Raw genomic sequence first — 18,744 nt, 5'->3', positions numbered from 1 at the left:
TTTCCCTGTCTTGGTTCCAAAAGTGTAAAAGAAATGATGGGATTTCCCGGTGTCTGGGAAGAACATTTTACTCCATCCAGCCAACTTTCGGATTTACATCAGAATAAAGCCATCTCCTGGGAGATAACTGTCTTGGCCTCTGTTGCCTCAGAAAACAGAGCCTGAGTCAGGGCTTGTGCAGGTGGCTTATTTGGGGAAGTAACCCCAGGAAATGAGAAGGGGACAGGGAAGAATGAAACAGGGAACGGGGGAAAGCCCACCCCAGGGTCCTCTGTGGAGCTGGTCATGGCTGTGAGCTGCGTCTGAGGAGCTGCATGAAATGCATGGGGGGGGACTGTCCACCTGGGGGTAGAACAGGGAGCAGCTCTCCGTAGCTCCCTACCAGTGAAGGGCACACGTGGGGTGCTAACTCCCTGAACCTCCAGGCTGGCAGAGCACAACTGTGGAGTCCCAGAAGGCTCTGGGCAGAAGTGAGGCAAATGAGATGCAGCTCAGGCAAGGTTCTGCTAGGCGACACCTGCGTGAAGCCACAACAGCTGGCAAAAAAGTGGGCTGGGAGGATGCAAGGTGGGAAGCGTCTGCTACACTGTATCTCCAAATATTTTCCTGCAGAAAAGGAGAGAAAGCCATATGGGCACCACCTTCAGAAAAAGGGATGACAGAAAACATGGATTTTGGTTGTTTCCCCCCATCACGTGGGTACCTATGTTACAAATGAAAATACACTTTTCACCATCAGTTTTTTTCCATTCCTCAAGCTGCTGGTGTCTGCACAGGCTACCTCTTGGAGGCATGTGTTCGTGGCATAAGGCAAACAAAGTCGGTTGCCGTGGACAAAACACCGCTTTCCATCTCACTTGAAACTAAAAGCTGTGTGTGGACTACCAGTCCCAGAGGCTTGGCTGTTTTCTGTTAGCCCTTCCTTTTTCTTTCTGCTGTGCATCAGCCTGCCTGGGTCCTGAACTGTCTGCTTCTACAGGGCAGCACACCCTTAATTTAAGCTCTGTGCGCTGGCCTCACGGCACCCTCTGGATGATGACGATTTGGCTTTGAGATTCTGCTCATGGTGGCAAAGGCTGTTTTCAGCAGGTCACTGCTCATCTCAGAAAGTGCTTCTGTGGTTGGGACTCCACACGTGAGGAGTGAGGCACTCGTGATAGCCTGGTTCTCCTGGTGGCCCATCCCTCCCAGCTCTGTGACTCTCCCTGGGACTCAGGGGCCCTTGTCCTTCCTTCGCAGCCAACGCTCTGCACCACCCAGGGGTTCTGCTTGCTCTGGCTGTGGGGGACATGCTCCCCGCCAAAGGGCCAAGTGCAGGGCCCAACCAAGAACTTAGCCGGCCAACTAGGGGAAACCAGGGCGTGGACAGCCAGTGTCTATTCCGAACGTGGGTGCCACACTGATGGTTAAAGGTTTTTTGTTTTTAATAAATTTATTTATTTATTTTGGGCTGCATTGGGTCTTTGTTGCTGCACATGGGCTTTCTCTAATTGCGGCAAGCGGGGGCTACACTTTGTTGCAGTGCGTGGGCTTCTCGTTGTGGTGGCTTCTCTTGCTGCAGAGCACAGGCTCTAGGAGTGCGGGCTTCAGTAGTTGTGGCACGCAGGCTCAGTAGTTGTGGCTCACGGGCTCTAGAGCACAGGCTCAGTAGTTGTGGTGCACGGGCTTAGTTGCTCTGCGGCATGTGGGATCTCTGGGACCAGGGCTCAGACCCATGTTCCCTGCATTGGCAGTTGGATTCTTAACCACTGCACCGCCAAGGAAGTCCCTGGTTAAAGCTTTTTAATTGAATTGTTTGGCTTTTTTGCTGTTAAGTTGTATGAGTTCTTTATATATGTATTGGATATTAACCCTTTATCAGATATATAGTTTGCAAGTACTTTCTCTCATTTGATAGGTTGCCTTTTCACTTTGTTGACCGTTTCCTTTGCTGCGTAGAAGCTTTTTACTTTGATGTAGTTATTGCACCTGAGTATAAGACACTGATACAGACATTTCGCTCTGAATAACATCAAATACTTATCTTGTACTAGACAAAGTCACCTGTGTGTGTGCCCGTGTGTAAATGGATGGGTGTGTGTGTGTGTGTGTGTGTGTGTGTGTGTGTATACTACACAGCTTCCCCAGTAGCTGCTAGCTCTCCAGTGAGCTGCGTCACTGGGCAGGGAACCTACCACAACCGAGCATGACGGCACCGGCAGGCCGAGCTTCTCCTCTAGGTGAGGTGCACAGGCACCAAGGCAAGCCTGCGACCAGACTTTGTCCTGGATCCGCAACAAGTTCATTCCAGAACCTAAGGAAGGAAGGAAACAAGAAAGAGAAATCTCAAAAAGGGACCTTTTGTAAAAATGCACAAATCTGGCCGAGAGTGGATCATTCTTGCAGCAGACGTATACCTGGAGCTCTTTCCCGATGGAACGTAGACAATGTGCCTGGGTAACTCTGGAACCAGAGAGCCATAGGTCAGCAGGGCCCTTAGAAACACAGGCCTCCACCCCCCCCAAACATTCCTCACGGGCTTAAATCCCACAGTTAGCCTGGAAATCCATTGCTCTAAGACCTGGCTGGGGGAGGGGAGCTCCCACCAATGTCACCTAGGATGGCTCTGCGTGTCCCCTGGGGTTCAAGGCTAGAGGCAGCCCTGGCACTTATGTGGGTCAGCTCTCAGGGATTTCCCAATCACATCTAACTTTTCGAGGAAAGCTCTCAGACGCCTCTAAACTTCCTCATGCTCGTCACTAAGATCAGCTAACTCTTCCCTAAAACGATCTACTTCTCCCAAGGTTCCCCTGAGGATGGGGAGGGGGGAGAACCCAGAGCTCAGGTGGACAGCCCTCCTCCTCTATGGGCCCAGGTGGAGGCAGGCAGGTGGGTCGGGTGCTGCTAGAGCCCCATGCCCATGTGAGATGGTCAGACTGCTGGTAAGTGAAGAGGTGACTTCTGGACAGTGAGGGGAGTGGGTGGAGACCCAGCTGAGGATGAAGCTCAGGCATGTCTAGAGCAACAACGTAACCTTCCCCAGCAGCACTTAGTGGCTGGCTGGGGTGAGTGTGGAGGACACAGGTGGATACAGGCTATTCCACGGGTAGGGCTCTGCTGGTCTGAGCTCCAAGAAGCTGGGTTCCTGTGTGGGACGAAGCTTTTCTTCTCCAGATTGTGAGTGAAGCTTCGGGACCACTCCTTAGTCACCCTCCGTGCCCTGAAAACTAGAGTAACATCTGGTACACGACAGCACTCACACACTTCAGCTGAGCTCCCAGAGACTCGGAGCGACTCGAGGCTCTTCCAAGGCCACCCTCCCAGGCCTGGGCTCTTGCTCTGCATTCTCCTCTCTCCATGCTAGTCTCACCCAAGAGCTCCTGCAGCAACCTCCTCCCAGCTCTCCTTCTTCACTGGCATCGTCTGCATTTATTTATTTGTTTGTTTGTTTATTTATCAGAGTATAGTTGCTTTACAATGTTGTGTTAGTTTCTACCGTTCAGCACAGTGAATCAGCCATACATATACACATATCCCCTCTTTTTTGGATTTCCTGATCATTTAGGTCACCACAGAGCACTGAGTAGAGTTCCCTGTGCTATACAGAAGGTTCTCATTAGTTATCTGTTTTATACATAGTATCTGCATTTATTTTTGTTAGGGTTTTGATTCCAGAAGCTCACCACTCTCATGAGTTCCCCAAATGTGGACAAAAACTTCAATAAGTAACTCCTTGTGGGAGCCAGGCTCCAAGATGATCCCCACTCATCCCCTAGAGTTCACACCGTTTGAGGTCCCCTCTCCCTGCTCCCGTAGGCCTGTGTGACCAGGGACAGGGATGTACATCACTCCCAAGATCATGTGAAAGACTCTGCAGCTTCTGCTTGGCCGCTGTCTCCTCTTACCCCTTGCTTGGGGTGAATCCAGCTCTCATATGGGGGAGGGGCTCACATGGCAAGGAACTGAGGCCTCTGGCCCACGGTCACGTGCGTGGCCTGGAAGTGGATCCTCCAGCCCCAGTCAAGCCTTTAAGTGACTGCAGTGCTGGCGGCCAGCTTGAGTGCCACCTCCTAAGAGACCCTAGGCCAGAACCATCCAGAGAAGCCACTCCCTGATTACTGACCTTCAGAAACTCTGTGAGATAATAAACATTTATGACTCTCGGCTGCTAAGCGCTGGGGCCATTTGTTACACTGCAAAAGATAATACACTCCCTTCTTGGCAACAGACGGTAGGGCTGGAAGACTGGTACCCACCCGGGTGCATGGGGCTCACACTGCCCGCACACCCGCTAAACAGACCCACACCATGGACTCCGAAGACTTACCATCACTGTAGTCAATGGGAGAGTGAGACCCAAGGAACAGAGAAGCAGCAAAACTACTGACCAAGGAAATTCTCTGCAGAAGAGAGAAACACAGTGAGATTTATGACTCACTTCCATAAACAACTGACTACTTCTGACACACACACAACAGGACAAGAGTTTTAAACTGGGGAGGGAGGTAGAACTTTTGGGCACGATGCCCCAGCAATGTGAGGGACTGAGTATCCCTCAGTCCTTCAGGGCATTTTGAGTGGCTGGAACACCAAGAAGTGACTCCTTAGGAAAGCCCCTTGCTCTGCAGTTTCTGACAAGCCATAAAACCGTCAAGTTCAAAATGGAAAAAAAAAAAAAGGGAGTTCCCTGGTGGGAAGGATTCTGGATTTTCACTGCCTGGGGTCTGGGCTCGATCCCTGGTCAGGGAACTAAGATCCCGCAAGCTGCGAGGCACTGCCAAAAATAAAAACCAACAACAAACCAACCAACTACAAAACCTTATAAAAAAGCCACGCTTAGGGAAGCAGGTTTTCACCCAGAATCCATATGCCAGGGAGTGTGGTGCCCTGATTTCCCTCCTCCATGTCTGTGGTCTTTATATCTAGTCACAGAGGAAGTGGGATGCGTGGCCACAGGATTCAGAAACAACAAACACAGTCTCAGGGGTTCAGAATGAGAAGGGAAAGCCGGCCCCTCAGAAGCCAGAGGCGCCAAACATGAACGGGAGGAATTGATAATGGATTCTAAACGTCACCCTGAGGGTCTCTGCTTCCACGTGGGAATCACGGGCCCTTGGACCAGGGGAGAGAATGCCGTCACCTCCTGTCCCCAGTTGGGCCGCCTTTGTTCCACACACAAAATTCAGAGAATTTTTATCAACCCCTCCACCCAAAACCTTCATTAACGGCTAAAGCTGCACAGTAATCTGGAACCTTGAATCATTAAATTAAAAACCGCATGTTAACGTCCAGGGTTTAAAAGGCAATTCGGTTTGACACAAGCTGATCATTTTCCAATTACTCAGAGAGGACAATCACTAGCCAGGATGTTGAGCTGCTTCTCAGGCAGCACTAGGTGCTGGCTTTCAGCAACTGTGGATCAAGGAATGAACCTGGGCTCCTGGCTCTGGTTGAAGGGCCACAGCTGGAGACATTGGTCCAGCCTTACAAATTTCCTAAGAAAACAGTGACCCCACACCAATCAAATGCAGGTAACCATCCTGCATTAACCACGGAAATTGAGCAGACAGAGCCTAAGGGCACCCAGATCTCCTACTCAGGTGGTCCCAGGAAGCCACCAGTCCCCCTGCTCCCACCCTGACCCTGACCTCCACCCTTCTGGTCAGGAGAGCCCTGGAATTCTCTTTCCCACAATTCCATGCTTTCCCTCCTCTTTGGAAAAAGCCTGACAATGAGGCTAGAATAAAAGCAAATTGAATATATATCATCTTTAATGTCTGCTAATCAATGTTTTTAGCCCATGCACATGAGATTTATTTATGCTAAGTTATAAAAGGAATTCAACTGTGACCTTCAATCAAAGAGGAATGTTTAGGGACTTCCCTGGTGGTCCAGTGGTTAAGACTTCGCCTTCCAATACAGGGGGTGTGGGTTCGATCCCTGGTTGGGGAGCTAAGATCCCACATGCCTCGCAGCCAAAAAACCAGAAACAGAAGCAATATTGTAACAAATTCAAAAAAGACTTTAAAAATGGTCCACATCAAAAAAAAAAAATCTTAAAAAAAAAAAAGAGGAACGTTCAACCAACCTCTGTGTGTGAGTAGGCCTCAGGGTTCTGCTGGTAAAGCTTTGCAATTTGGTTTCCTGTAAATCGCTGGAAAAAGAGTGCAAATTCTTAAAAACCCAAATCCTACAGGGAACGATCAACTTCATAAAGTAAAGTTCGTGTAGCATGCTCTGAAGATTAGTTAGCATAATGATAGCTTAAGCCCTCAAATCTGGAAATGTTTGATGTCTGCTGAGCATCCTTAGAAATAACCTCGCTCCTCACACAGGAGGGTGTCTGCTCTGACCAACGGCACCCATGCAGGGGACTCAGGTATTATCCCCACCCACATTCTTCTCCCTTAAAGCAACCCAAGTGGGGTTGGTCCTATCCCCCAAACCTCTGCTCCAGGGAGTATCGAATTACCCCAGCTGGGCCAATAGCAGCCACCCTATGGGATGGGGTAGGACCATGGATGAAGCCAACAGGAAAGAGGCACTTTTATTTTTTTTACTTTCCCAGGAGCTGCACTAAGCATCTTACAAACACTGACTCCTTTCAGCTCCCAAACTACCCAAAATGTAAGTGCTATTTTTATCTCCAGGTTAAAGAGGCTGAAACTGAGGTGCCATTGTCACCCGCATACACAGCACAGCCTGGGTCACACGTCAGCTCTGACCTGGGAGGGCTGAGGCGCAACAGGAGGTCTGCCCGTGCCCGCTGAGCGGCACACGTGGACTTGCTCAGAATGGCTCCACAGGGGTGGCACCCACACAGCCTCACGTGATCCCCACAGGGACAGGTCACCAGCCGTGTCCTCCCAGACACCCAGGGAGAAGGCACCAGAGCCAGCAACCAGACCTTCCTCCTGGCCCAGCCCGTCCCCAGCCCGTGGCGGGCGTCGCCCACCTCATAGGCGCGGGACCCGGTGAGGCAGCTGAGAGCCTGGGCCCCACCCACGGTGGCCTCCAGCTGGCGGCACTGGGCTGTGGTGCTGGAGTCCATCCACACCGGGCAGTCACTGATGGAGAAACAGGCCTGGAAAGAAGGGGCAGAGGCACAGGCATGAGCTCCGCCCACTGACTCTGGGGGCCGCCCTGGCACTGGCAGTCACGCCCATCACAGCAGCTGTGGACGCCTCTTCCCTGGATGTGACCTTGGAATACCCATGCGCAAGCCCTTCATGTCCAAACCTCGGCCCGGCCTAGCTGGGTCTCTCCCCAGAAAGCTCAAGGTGGAAGGTTCTGGCGAGGACACTTGAGCACCACAGGCAATACCAGAGATGGGCGGTGAAGGGCCAGAGCTGCAGCAAAGGGCAGGTTGGCGGGGGCCTGTGGAGCCTGGGAGAAAAGGAGACGCCAGAGCCTACCTTCCCAGCATCACCGGGAGGCATCACGTCCCAGGGGGAGATTCCTGAGGGGGGAACTCGCAACAGAGTCCTGCTGGGCTGGAGGGGACCAGTGTGATGTGGGCTGTTAGCACCTGAGCCTCTGTCCAGACAGCAGGGATGTCTGTGGCAGGCAGGCAGGGAAGACCATGCTCACAGGCCTGCTGCCCAAGCCAACTTCCCACACCCTTGAGGATGCACAAAAGCCCCAGGCTTCAGGGCCCACAGGATTCGGGGCCCTTCTCCCCACTACGGAAGTTTCTCAGATTCCCACAGCACGGCCAGTTACCTGCAGCTGCTCGTGCAACAGGAGGTCCGGTGACAAGCTTGCCAGAACCTGGCTGGCCCCAGCCTTCCAGTACACGCTTCCATGTTGCTGCCGAGGGAAAACCCAAGCCCATGTTCACGTGGCCGTGGCCACACACCTGTGTCAGCCTCCTGGAGACCCAGAAAGACCCCAGACCACACGCCAAAGAACTGGACTCCAAGCCTGCCCCGCCACTTGTAAGTCGCAGAGGTCATCACCTTTATGAGACTTGGTTTTCATTTCTATAATATGGGGAGGAACTCTGCCCTGTCCACCTCAAAACTTGTAGGAAGGGTCCAAGAAAGAACTATCGGTCTGGATTCTGGTGGCTTTGTAAAACTGTACTTAAATATATTGCTCATAATACTACCTGACATTCACTCATTCATTCACTTACCCATTATTCATTCAACAAACATGGATGGATCACCCAGATCGTGCCAGGCATGGGACAGATGACTAGGGTAGTATTGTTGCTACTCTGCAGGATACTGGAGTTGAGTCAGGGAAAAGGACACAAACGGACAAAACCCTATTAAGTGCAGTGGCAGGGTTGTGGGAACACAGAGGAGGGGAGGGGCATCTAGCCAGCTGGGGGTGCAGGTGGGTAGAAGTGGATGTGATAATTAGGGAAGGATCCCGGAGTTGAGGGTGGAGGTGCTCCACGCAGAGAGTAACCACAGCTGAGAGAGGCTGGCAGGTGCACGGAAGGGGCCTGAGGCTGGGGCGGGGGGCAGTAGGGACTGGACGGGGAGGTGACAGCCTGAGCCTTGACATCCATGCTCGGGAGGCTGGGGTTTGTCTTGGGGTGATGAGAACTCTGGATTGGCAGGGGAGTGACATGGCCAGGGCTGAATGTATGAAAGGGCTTGTGGGAGTCATGGAGAAGGTAGGTTGGAGGAAAGGAGGAGAAGCAGAGGCCCAGAGAAAAATGATGGGTACTAGGCCTGGGGCAACAGAGGCGGAGTTGGAGAAGAAGTGGCAGACTCAAGAGTCATGTACAAATCAGCAGCACGAGGGGACCCCCTGCATGTAGGGGTGGGAAAATGGAGGGGTCAGGAATGACACCTGGGTTGTGGCCCCGGTGGAGAAGGAGAACTCCCCAAGAAAGGACACCGGAGGAGGACATCGGGGGAAAGACAGTGTGCTCAGTGTGGGACATGATAAGTTTGGGGTATTCCTGGGACACCCGGCCAAGGGGGCTGGGAGGGAGGGGATGTCTGGGAGGGAGAGGGTGTCCAGGCCTGGGGTTCAGGTGAGAGATGTGGACAAGATCACCAGGGACTCTGTTTAGTGTAACAAGGACACAATCAATACACTCCTGTTAGGTCAGGGGAAGAAGAGGCCTCTTCAGAAGCATCAGTAAGCGCTCTCTAATGAGGATGTGAAGACACGCTAATCCAGCATGGAGCAAAGTGATTCGGGGGATAACACTGGACTTGAATCCTGACCCCTCCTAGCAGCTATGTGACCTTGGGCAAGTGACATCACCACTTGGTGCCTCTGTTTCCCCACGTAAATGGCAGTGACAATAAAAGCAGCTAAAGCTTAAAGTTTTCTTGCCCTGTCCTATGTATTTAACATTCACATTGACCCTACGGCACATGGATTAAGTTAGTGCATGTCAAATGCTCAGTACTGCACCTGCCATACACTAAGCGCTCCATTGTTACTAATATCTCTACTACTAAAACTGCTATCATTATTAGCCTGATTTCTGACTTTGCTTTTACTTCCAAGAAACAGAAAAGCAATTTTGTGCCCTCAAACAGTCATAGTACATTCATGTCAAATGCTTCCTCTTCCCCTTAGAGGACCTCTATCCAGTGCCTCCTCACCCTGTGTCCTATTTTGTATAACGCTTAATTGTAAGAACTGTCTCAAATCCTTTTGCAAGAAGGGAAGTGATATATCCACCAAGGTGAAACAGCTATACGGATTTTCACTGCAACAAAATGTGCGCCGTGGCTTTCAAGAACAAGCAACTTCCCTTGAGGGAAGCTGTCACCTCAGCACCTGCACCGCTGCCCAAGACAGATGCCCTTATGCCATAGACGGAGGCTGCAGCAAACAAACCTGGCCCGCCCCAGACAAGGCGAGGACTTGAGAGAAGTCAAAGCCCGAAGCCTTCATCTTCTCCAAGATGATATCCAAAGCCTGAGAAGAAACACAGAATCCACCGTGACTGTCCTGAACCACGGAACCAGGCTAACACACAAGCCTTCATTTGGACTGTAAGTGCCTGCCCTTCCAGCGGAGGCAGAGAAGGAACTGAGGACTCGGGATTTGGAAGCACTAGAATAAATACATCAATTAAACAAGTAGGCATCAAGCAAACAAAAAAGTGAGCTATGCTAAAAATATTTTAAATAAATGGAATCAGAAACCAGCACTCCTCAAATTTTGCTTCTCCCATTGGTGACTTCCAGGCACGCAGGAAGAGCAAAAATGAGGTGGCTCAAATTTCTGTTTCTTTTATCTGCATTTTCAACCCACCATATTAGTGATATAACTTCACTGCAATGGAGAGGCAAAGAGCAAAGCAGAGGCTCCCATCAGAACAGGGCTCCAGGCCCAGACTCCTGTGTCCGGGAGTACAGGTTGGAGGGAGGAGGTAAAGATGGTGACCATTTGTCCCAACCCCCTATTTCCCCCTCCATCGTCTGGTTGGAACTGCCTTTCTGGCAAGACCCCATGTGTGGGATGGATGGTGCCACCCAGCAGAGCTTGACACTTCCCCGGGAATTAGATACGTACTCCAGGCTGTGTTTTCTTCAGGGTACAGAAGCCACTGGAGCTTTGGCCTGACCCTCCCACCCTCATCCTATGCCGGGAGGGCTCTTTCACAGTCCTGGCTGCGGCTGCCAACTTGGCCCTGCTTGCCAAACCTCAGGCAGGGAGTGGGGCAGAGCTGGGGAAGGGACTGGCAAAGCTAGAACGGGTCCAGTTCTGGGGGCCCCTCAGGAGTAGCAGTTATCCTGGTCCCAACCCCAAGCCTGGCTCTCTACTCACTTGCCACCTCCCCAAGTTATGGCCTTGGCCCATCCGAAGTCCCTGACATCCTCAGTGGGACCTCCAGACAGCGACTCTTGCCGGTTACCCCCACTGCCACTGCCCTGTGCTCCGGCTCAGCCCTCTGAAGTATTTCCCCGGCAGCCTGTGCGGCGGAAGTTCATCCTTTACCCCCAATCCTCCAGTATGAGTCAGGGTTAGGCAGATAAAAAAGAAATCATCCTTGTTACATTAACAGAAAGAAGTTAGTACAGGGAATCGGTTAAACAGGTACTGGAGGACTGAAAAAGCTTTGGCCAGACACATCCAGTGCTACCTTCGGCTGGCCTCTAGTTTCAGGGTCTCAGGTCCCCTGCAGCCCATGAGGCAGCCCTTGGCTCCTATCATACCTGCCTGTGCTGTCCACACACCCTGGCCCTGTGGCCCCGTGGGTCACCCGGATGTGGCAACAGGCATCTTCCTTTCTCGCTGGTCCTGAGCGAGCAGGCCTGGTTGGGATGGATCTGAGCCTGACTGGGCAGGTCACAAGCCACCATTCTGAAGGCCCCTGACCCTGGGGTTAAAGAGTCTGGCAACTGAGCACTAAGAGTAGAGCCCAAGGGGCATGTTTGGATCTCAGGGTTCAAGCGTGGCCACAGGGCCTGAAATCAGGGTGTTTGGGAAACGTTTGCTCTGTGGCATTTTAAAGATGGTCACTGGCAGGACTTTCCAGCTGCTCTGGCTTCAGAACCTGGAAGCCCTCTGTGAGTCCTCTCAGCTCAGGAGTACTGAGGCTGAGTCTGGCCCTAGGACCATGCAGATTCCACTTCCCTAGGAGGACCTCTCAACAGAGGCTCTCATGGGCTGCCACCTTTGGGCTTCCTAGCAAATCGCCGAGTCTGCTGGTAAGATGGGCTGGGAGAGGAGAGGGACAGGAATCCCTGTACTTACCTGGACCCACATCAGGACTGGAGAAGTCACTGTCAGCCCATCCTCGTGAACATGAACTCCACCCTGAGTCCTACAAGCAGAAGAGAGAATGTGGGGTAGAGCCTCAGGCAGAGGCCCAGTGATGGCAGACCCTGGATCCCTCCCACAGAAGGAGAAGCACCCTCCCACCCCTGCAGCCTTGTGTGGGAACTCTAGATTGAACAGGGAAGATGCTGGGCAAGATGGAGAGAGAAGGCATGGAAATTGCCTGGTGTGGCCCAGAGGTGGCAATTCTCGGAAAGCACCAGCAAAAACAAGCCTTCTAAGTATAAGGGGTTCACCCTGCAAGGCGGTCACTTGGAGCAGTGGGCATGAAAGGACTGGAGAAATTTGGGGTTAGATTAGAAGCCCTTCCAAATCCACTTCATAATCTTGGAGTGAGGAGGCCTTTTAAACAATGACTCAAAACCAAGAAGCAACAGAAAAAGAGACTGAGAAATTCAATGACGTAAAAAACAAAAACTCAAGTATGGCAACAACAGCAATAACCCAAGCAGAAGAAAAGAAATAATTAAAATTAGAACACGAGCCAATGAAAATGAAAAGAGAAAATCAATGAAACCTAAAGCTGATCCTTTGGAAAGATCAATAAAATTGATAAATCTCTAGCCAGGCTCATCAAGAGAAAAAAGAGAGAAGACACAAATTCCCAACATCAGAAATGATAGAGGGGTCATAACTACTGTTCCCATAGGCATCAAAGGACAATAAAGGAATATTATGAACAACTCTATGGCCACAAACCTGATAGGTTAGATGAAATGGACCAGTTCCTTGAAAGACACAAATGAAAGACACAAACTACCAAAACTCTAACATGGGTGGCCTGCAGTAATATAAAGTATGAAAGCAAGGGCTTCCCTGGTGGCGCAGTGGTTAAGAATCTGCCTGCCAATGCAGGGACACGGGTTCGAGCCCTGGTCCGGGAAGATCCTACATGCTGCGGAGCAACTAAGCCCGTGTGCCACAACTACTGAGCCTGCACTCTAGAGTCCGCAAGCCACAACTACTGAGCCCACGTGCCACAACTACTGAAGCCCCTGTGCCTAGAGCCCGTGCTCCGCAACAAGAGAAGCCACCGCAATGAGAAGCCCGTGCACCAAAACAAAGAGTAGCCCCGGCTTGCCGCAACTAGAGAAAGTCCGTGTGCAGTAATGAAGACCCAATGCAGCCAAAAATAAATAAATTTAAAAAATATATATATGAAAGCAAGGTGGCTTCCAACCTCAGCTCAAAGGAGACACATCAGCTGGGGGAGAAATAGATGGCAACACAGGTGATGGGCAGTGAGAGGGAAAGGCCAGCAGAGAAGGCTTCAAGAAGGAAGTGACATCTAAAATAGACATGGAGGGAAACTTCTACCAGGACCTCTCTGAGACACCTCAAAATCAACAAATCCACAGCTGTTATGGACTGAATTGTGTCCCCCAAAATTCATAAGTTGAAGGACTTCCCTGGTGGTCCAGTGTTTAAGACTCCATGCTTCCACTGCTGGGTGCACAGGTTCGACCCCTGGTTGGGGAACTAAGATCCCACATGCCACACAGCACGGCCAAAAAAAAAAAGAAAGTTTCTGGAACTGAATAAAAATGAAAATACAACTTATCAACTTAAAAAAAAAAGATCAGGACATAGATAACATAACTGGGAGACACCAGGGGTGCACTCACACAGAGAGACAACCATGTGAGAGGCAGCAAGAAGGCAGCCATCTGGAAACGAAGGAGAGAGACCTCAGAGGAAAGCAAGGCTGCCAGCACCTTGAAATTGGACTTCCAGACTCCAGACCCATGAGAACATAAATGTCTGTTATTTAAATCACCCAGTCTGTGGTATTTTATACTGGAAGCCCTACCAAACTAATACAAAACGTAAACTCATGATCTTTCTTCTGGAAACCAATTCTCTTTCATAGTCTACCATCCACCCTGAATGCCAGCCAGAAGCCTCACCTTCATATCTCACATTCAATTCTGTACCAAGACCTGTCAATTTTACCACCCAGCTCTCTCTCCTCCAGTCAACATCATTTCTCATCCAGATGATCTTGAAAAACCTCCTCAGTGGTATTCCAACCTGTATTCTGGCCACATCCCACCTGCTTTCCCACTGCACCAGAGAGATCTTTTCAAAACACAAATAAAACCATGTCATGCCTCCCCGGCCCCCCCATTCCTATGGCCCTTCAGTGGGTGACCATAGCTTTTAGGATAAAGACAAACTCTATTCCATGGCCTATATGGCCCAACCCAGCTTCTACCTCCCTCTCTGCTCCCCAGCCACTTGGCCTTCTTCAGTTCCATTAATGAGCAGTGCTCCTTGCCACAGGGCCTTTGCACATGCTGTTCCTTCTGCGTGGAAAGCTCTCGACCTTCTATCACCTGGCTAACCCCACTCATTCAGATCTTGGCTTAAGCACTACTTTCTTAGGAACATTCCCTAAACTACTCTCACAAGTCTAGGTCACATTCCTTTACAATAAGCACTTGAAGAAGTGAGTTTCTTTCCTTCAATGGCCTTCTCTGAGTTTATAAACAAACATTCTTTTGGTTTTTTTTTTTCTTTAATCAATCAGTCTTTGATTGATATCAATCCCCCCCACTCAATGGGAAGCTCTGGGAAAGCAAGGACGATGTCTCTTTTTCGTTCACCACCCCAGCGCCCAGCATAGTTAGTGCTTGGTACAAAGTAAGTCTCAACTGATACCTACTATACATATATGAAGCAATGAATGGAATTGGAAAGGAATGCAGAAGCATGCATTCTAGGCATAGAAGAAAGATGCTGAGAGATTTATTAAGACAACCCCTCCTGCAGTTTGAGGAAACCAGAACAGTGTGGTTTATAAATGTAAAAGATTGAAGGAGGGGGAGTTCCCTGGTGGTCCAGTGGTTAGGACTCACGCTTTCACTTGGTGGGGGGGTGCCCAGGTTCAATCCCTGGTGGGGGAACTACAGTCCTGCAAGCTGCACACGGCACAGCCAAAAAAAGGTTCAGGGAGGACCTCAAAACCAACCCCCAACACACACATGCACACTGGGTACATACCCAAATTCTAGAAGGTCTCTGTCAAAATGCACACTGTCCTCATAGAAGACATTCAGCTCTGCATCAACTGCAACAACTTTCACCTGGAAGGCATTAAAAAAAAAAACAATGTATAGAATTTTCCTCAGCTTCTACACTGGTTCAGGGATATGAACATCACCAAGTGAAGCCCAGCCCCCTAGAAGTGGTTCAGTCTGGAGACCTCCTTGAGGCTGGGGTACATCATTGTAACCATGGGAACAGAGGCCCCATCTGGGGACATATCCAAAGACTTAGGAAAATGGAGAAGCTGAGGCTAAGCAGAAACACCCATGTTGCTCAGGGAATTTTTGCCCTCCAAACAGCCAAAGCCAAGATGCTCTAAAGGTAGATGTCCATAGATAAGCTGGTTCCTGTGCCAGGCAAGGAGGTCTGAGAAAGTCCTAGAGTGGAAGGCATGGGAGGCAAGGTTTTGAGATGTCTCTTGGAGGTCCACGCTTGCAGAGATCTGAGAGGCAAGGTCCCTGGTCTGTTCCCACAGGCCATGGTCAAGGACCAGAGACACATGCCCCAATGGAGCAGACCTCCAAACTCAAGGATACAACTCCTTTCCTGGACAGATGGAGAAACTGAGGCCTAGCAGGACAACCTGACTTATCCAAGGTCCCACAGGACTTTGATCAGGGATTGATTGGCCTTGCTCCCTTGACCCATCGGAGGAGGGGGATTTCACTGCAACTGTGTTGATTTCCCAAGTTAAGGAGGAGCCAGCCCCTTGGCACCCCAAGCCCAGTTTGAAGACAAATTTTGACTCTGCTTGCCTGTCTGACTGGCCCTGAGAGCAGCACAGCTGGGCACGTTGACCCAAGCACGCTGGTGCCAACCAAGGGCTGTCACAGGGCGGAACAAAGTTCAGGTGTGCACTGTGCCCGTTTCACTTAAAAAAAAAAAAAAAGCTTCTAGCGGTGATCTGGTTGCAGTTCACTGGTTCTGCCTGCGTGTCTACCCGTCTGTCTGGTCCTCCGTTTACAGTAGCTGAGCTCCTTCGGGTCCCTGTCAATCTGTGCCCATGACGGCGCGCGAGCCCTTCGGGTCCCCCACAGCCTTCCGGGCATTTCCCCGCCACGTGCCCGTGGGTCCCTCGGGAGAGGGGGTGGACGCCCTTTCTGGGAGTTCCGGGGGTCCAGGCCGGGAGGAGGCGCCGGGTCCCCGGGAAGCCCGAGAGGGAGGCGCGCCCGCGGTTGTGGCCCAGGGTTCCAGGCGCCCGGGTCCCCCGACAGCCCGCCCGGCGTCGCGGAAGAGGCGGCCCCGCCCGGCCGACCCCGGGCCCGCGCCGATACCTGCTGCGTGCTGAAGTCCCAGCCCAGGCAGCAGCGGCGACCGGCGTGCTCGGCCATGGCCGCGGAGGTTCCAGGAAGCGTGTCGCTCTGCCGGTCCTTCCCGCCGCCGGACTGCCCCCGCCCCCCAACGCTCCGATGCGCCGGGGTCCGCCCCTCGCCCCGCCCGGCCGGACTCCGGGACCCGAGGCCCCCGCGGCCTTGCGCTCTGGCGCCGCCTGCTGGTGAACAGGGAGGGGACGCACCGCGGCTCGGCCTCCGCCTGCGCTTCGCACCTGGGCGACCGACGGGTTTCCCCTGCGCAGCTCGCTCTCTCCAATCCCGCCCCGCCCCGCTTCCCATCCAAATGTGCTCCCTGCACAGGCCCGGCCCTAACGCTGCCTGCCTTCTCTCGGAGGACGCCTGGGCCAGAGGATTCAACCTTAAGCCGGCTTGTCCCTGTCTCTGGGGGCCCTGAGCCTGGCGACTTACATGGCCGTCCCTCTCGGGTACTGCAGTAGCTGTCCACTCATAGTGGTGAGTTAGGGGGCACAGGGAAATGTGCCCTGGGGTTGGAGGCATGGGGCTCCAGCAGGCCCTGTCCTGACCCAGTAGATCTGAGTAGTTCCCCAGCTCTGACGTGTGCCGCATCCCACCTCTGCATTTATCCCCAGTCTGACGTGTGCCGCATCCCACCTCTGCATTTAAAGTCAGAGCTCCTGAGCCACCTCGCCCCCACTTCCCCCGGAGGGGGCTCCTTCGTCACTCCTGCGGTCAGCTGGTATTCCAGGCACAGTGAAGGGGGATGAGAACCAAAAGTAGACTCACTCCTTCTCTTCCTGGAGCTGAGGACCCCTTCTCTTCCCCTCATTCCACCTAGTGTGTCCCGCAGAAGCCTTCCCAACACCCACCCAGGTGCTCCGCCCAGGAGCCCCCAGCGCAGCAGAGCCCCTGATGCAAAGGTCTTATTACCCACATCTCTCTTGCTGAACTTGAGCTGCTTGGAACCCAGATCCTCTTCTTAACCCAAGGTCCCAAGGTCAGTGGCAGGGCTGGACCCAAAGCTAGTGAGTTTGGGTGCAGAATTTACATGTTTAACCACTAAACAAGACAATTTGCTGGGCAGCCTTGCGAGAAGGCCCGTGGCAAAATATAAAAGTCTCTTGAAGGCTGAGGCAGCTGGCTGTTTCTCAAGCTGCCTCACAGGAAGACCTACTCTTGGTCAGGGGTGCCGTTCTCTACGGGTTGTGGCATCTCTACCCCATGCTGGTGACTGGTGACTCATCCTTTCTCTTGATGTAACAGCACTTTCACTGTGGCCACAAAGAAGACTACAGGTCTGAGAGCCCATTTGCCTGTTTAAGGAGACTGTACACCCACGATCTGATCCTCTAGCAAGGAATAAAGATGGAAATCTTAATTCCAGGTTATCAACGCGTCTCATACTGTCTTCCCTGTTGATGCCCTGAAAAGGCCCAGCCAGTAGTAGAGGGGTTTCAGGGAACCCTTGGGAAATGCTGCCGTGGCCTGAGGCTGGCCTTTTGCTTATCAGCTCCAACCTTGAACCTGGCTCCCTGCACCAGGGATTTAGGAACAAAGGAGAAACTGCCCTGGAGGTGTCTCTTCTCCATGACCAGGTTGTCCACAGTGCCTAGCAAGGTTCCTTCCCATATCAGGCCCTAAGGACACCACAGCCTGAGGGCGAGGCAAACCCACAGGATCAGATGGGCGTGTAAGGATGGTCACTCAAGATGCTGTGTGTGGAGAATGGGGGCAAAGGGGAGGAAGGAAAAATGAGTTAGAATGTGGCTGCAGGAGGCCTGAGCTAGGGCTAACACCTCAGAGGTGCTGAGGATGGAGACTAGATGGATTCCAGAGATACTTAGGAAGCTCTGGGAACATTGTGGATTGCGAGAGGGAGCAGCAAAGGTAATGCTCAGGTTCCTGGCTTAGGTGACCTGGTTGGATAACCACTGATGCATAACAAAACACCCCCAAACTTGATGACTTAAAACAATCATCTTTTCTTGTCTCTCAGATGTCAGCAGGTCAGCTGATCTAGGCTCGTCTCAGTTAGAGGGGCTCTGCTCCATGTGTCTCTCATCTTTCCTTTCCTGGGACCAGAAGTGTCCTACGGGCACGCTCTTCTCTTGAGAGCAGCAGGGCAGGGAATTCCCTGGCCGTCCAGTGATTATGAAACAGGAGGGAAGGGGGCAGGGCACGGCCTTTAAAAGCATGACATAGCCATAGGATATGATGAAAACTGGTTAGAACCAACTAGGTCCAAGATGGCAGAATATTCGACTTCCAGTGGACCTTGAGCCTCATCATATGCTCATTGTAATACATTAGCATAAGGTAAGTGACACACCCTCCAGCGCCATGACAGTTCTGAGGCCAACTATCAAAGACCAAAAAAGTGGGCGGTGGCCCAATTCCTGGAAATCTCCACCCCTGCCCCAAAATAGTTGGAATAATCCTCCCACTCATTAGCCTATGAAATTACCCAGCCCCAAAAAACTAACCACACCATATTTCGAGGTCGCTCTTGCCTTCTGAGATGGCCCACTCTCTGTCTGTGGAACGTGTTTCTCTCTAAATATTACCTATCACTTTGTCTCTCACCAAATTCTTTCTGAGTTGAGACACAAAGAACCTGAGCCTCAGTTAGTCCAGACACCAGCTGAGTGATTCTAATTAA

The 18,744-nt window shown here is 51.8% G+C and overlaps 1 protein-coding gene across 10 annotated transcripts in view; it reads right to left on the bottom strand.

Annotated features, from left to right (window-relative positions):
* The window catches only part of XYLB (xylulokinase), a 42,911-nt gene extending 26,748 nt beyond the window's left edge, over positions 1–16,163 (bottom strand). For 9 of the 10 annotated variants that reach the window (XR_003004749.1, XM_024756720.1, XM_024756748.1 and 6 more), the window contains exons 1-10: positions 16,068–16,163; positions 14,749–14,831; positions 11,662–11,731; positions 9,796–9,876; positions 7,702–7,788; positions 7,395–7,472; positions 6,935–7,063; positions 6,068–6,133; positions 4,307–4,379; positions 2,175–2,293 (exon numbers count right to left, since the gene is read on the bottom strand). Coding sequence is in view for 9 of the 10 variants with exons in the window: in XM_024756720.1 (XP_024612488.1) it covers positions 2,175–2,293; positions 4,307–4,379; positions 6,068–6,133; positions 6,935–7,063; positions 7,395–7,472; positions 7,702–7,788; positions 9,796–9,876; positions 11,662–11,731; positions 14,749–14,831; positions 16,068–16,124 (843 nt within the window). In the remaining variant the exon portion in view is untranslated. The remainder of the gene's footprint in view (positions 1–2,174; positions 2,294–4,306; positions 4,380–6,067; positions 6,134–6,934; positions 7,064–7,394; positions 7,473–7,701; positions 7,789–9,795; positions 9,877–11,661; positions 11,732–14,748; positions 14,832–16,067) is intronic. The other variant, XM_024756736.1, reaches the window with a different exon arrangement.
* Between the last annotated feature and the right edge of the window lie 2,581 nt (positions 16,164–18,744).

This window comes from Neophocaena asiaeorientalis, unplaced genomic scaffold, assembly GCF_003031525.2.
Source record: "Neophocaena asiaeorientalis asiaeorientalis breed wild unplaced genomic scaffold, Neophocaena_asiaeorientalis_V1.1 scaffold265, whole genome shotgun sequence".
In the NCBI taxonomy this organism is placed as follows: Eukaryota; Metazoa; Chordata; class Mammalia; order Artiodactyla; family Phocoenidae; genus Neophocaena; species Neophocaena asiaeorientalis.
The sequence above is the reverse complement of the archived record's forward strand: the minus strand, read 5'-3'. Positions and strand labels throughout refer to the sequence as shown.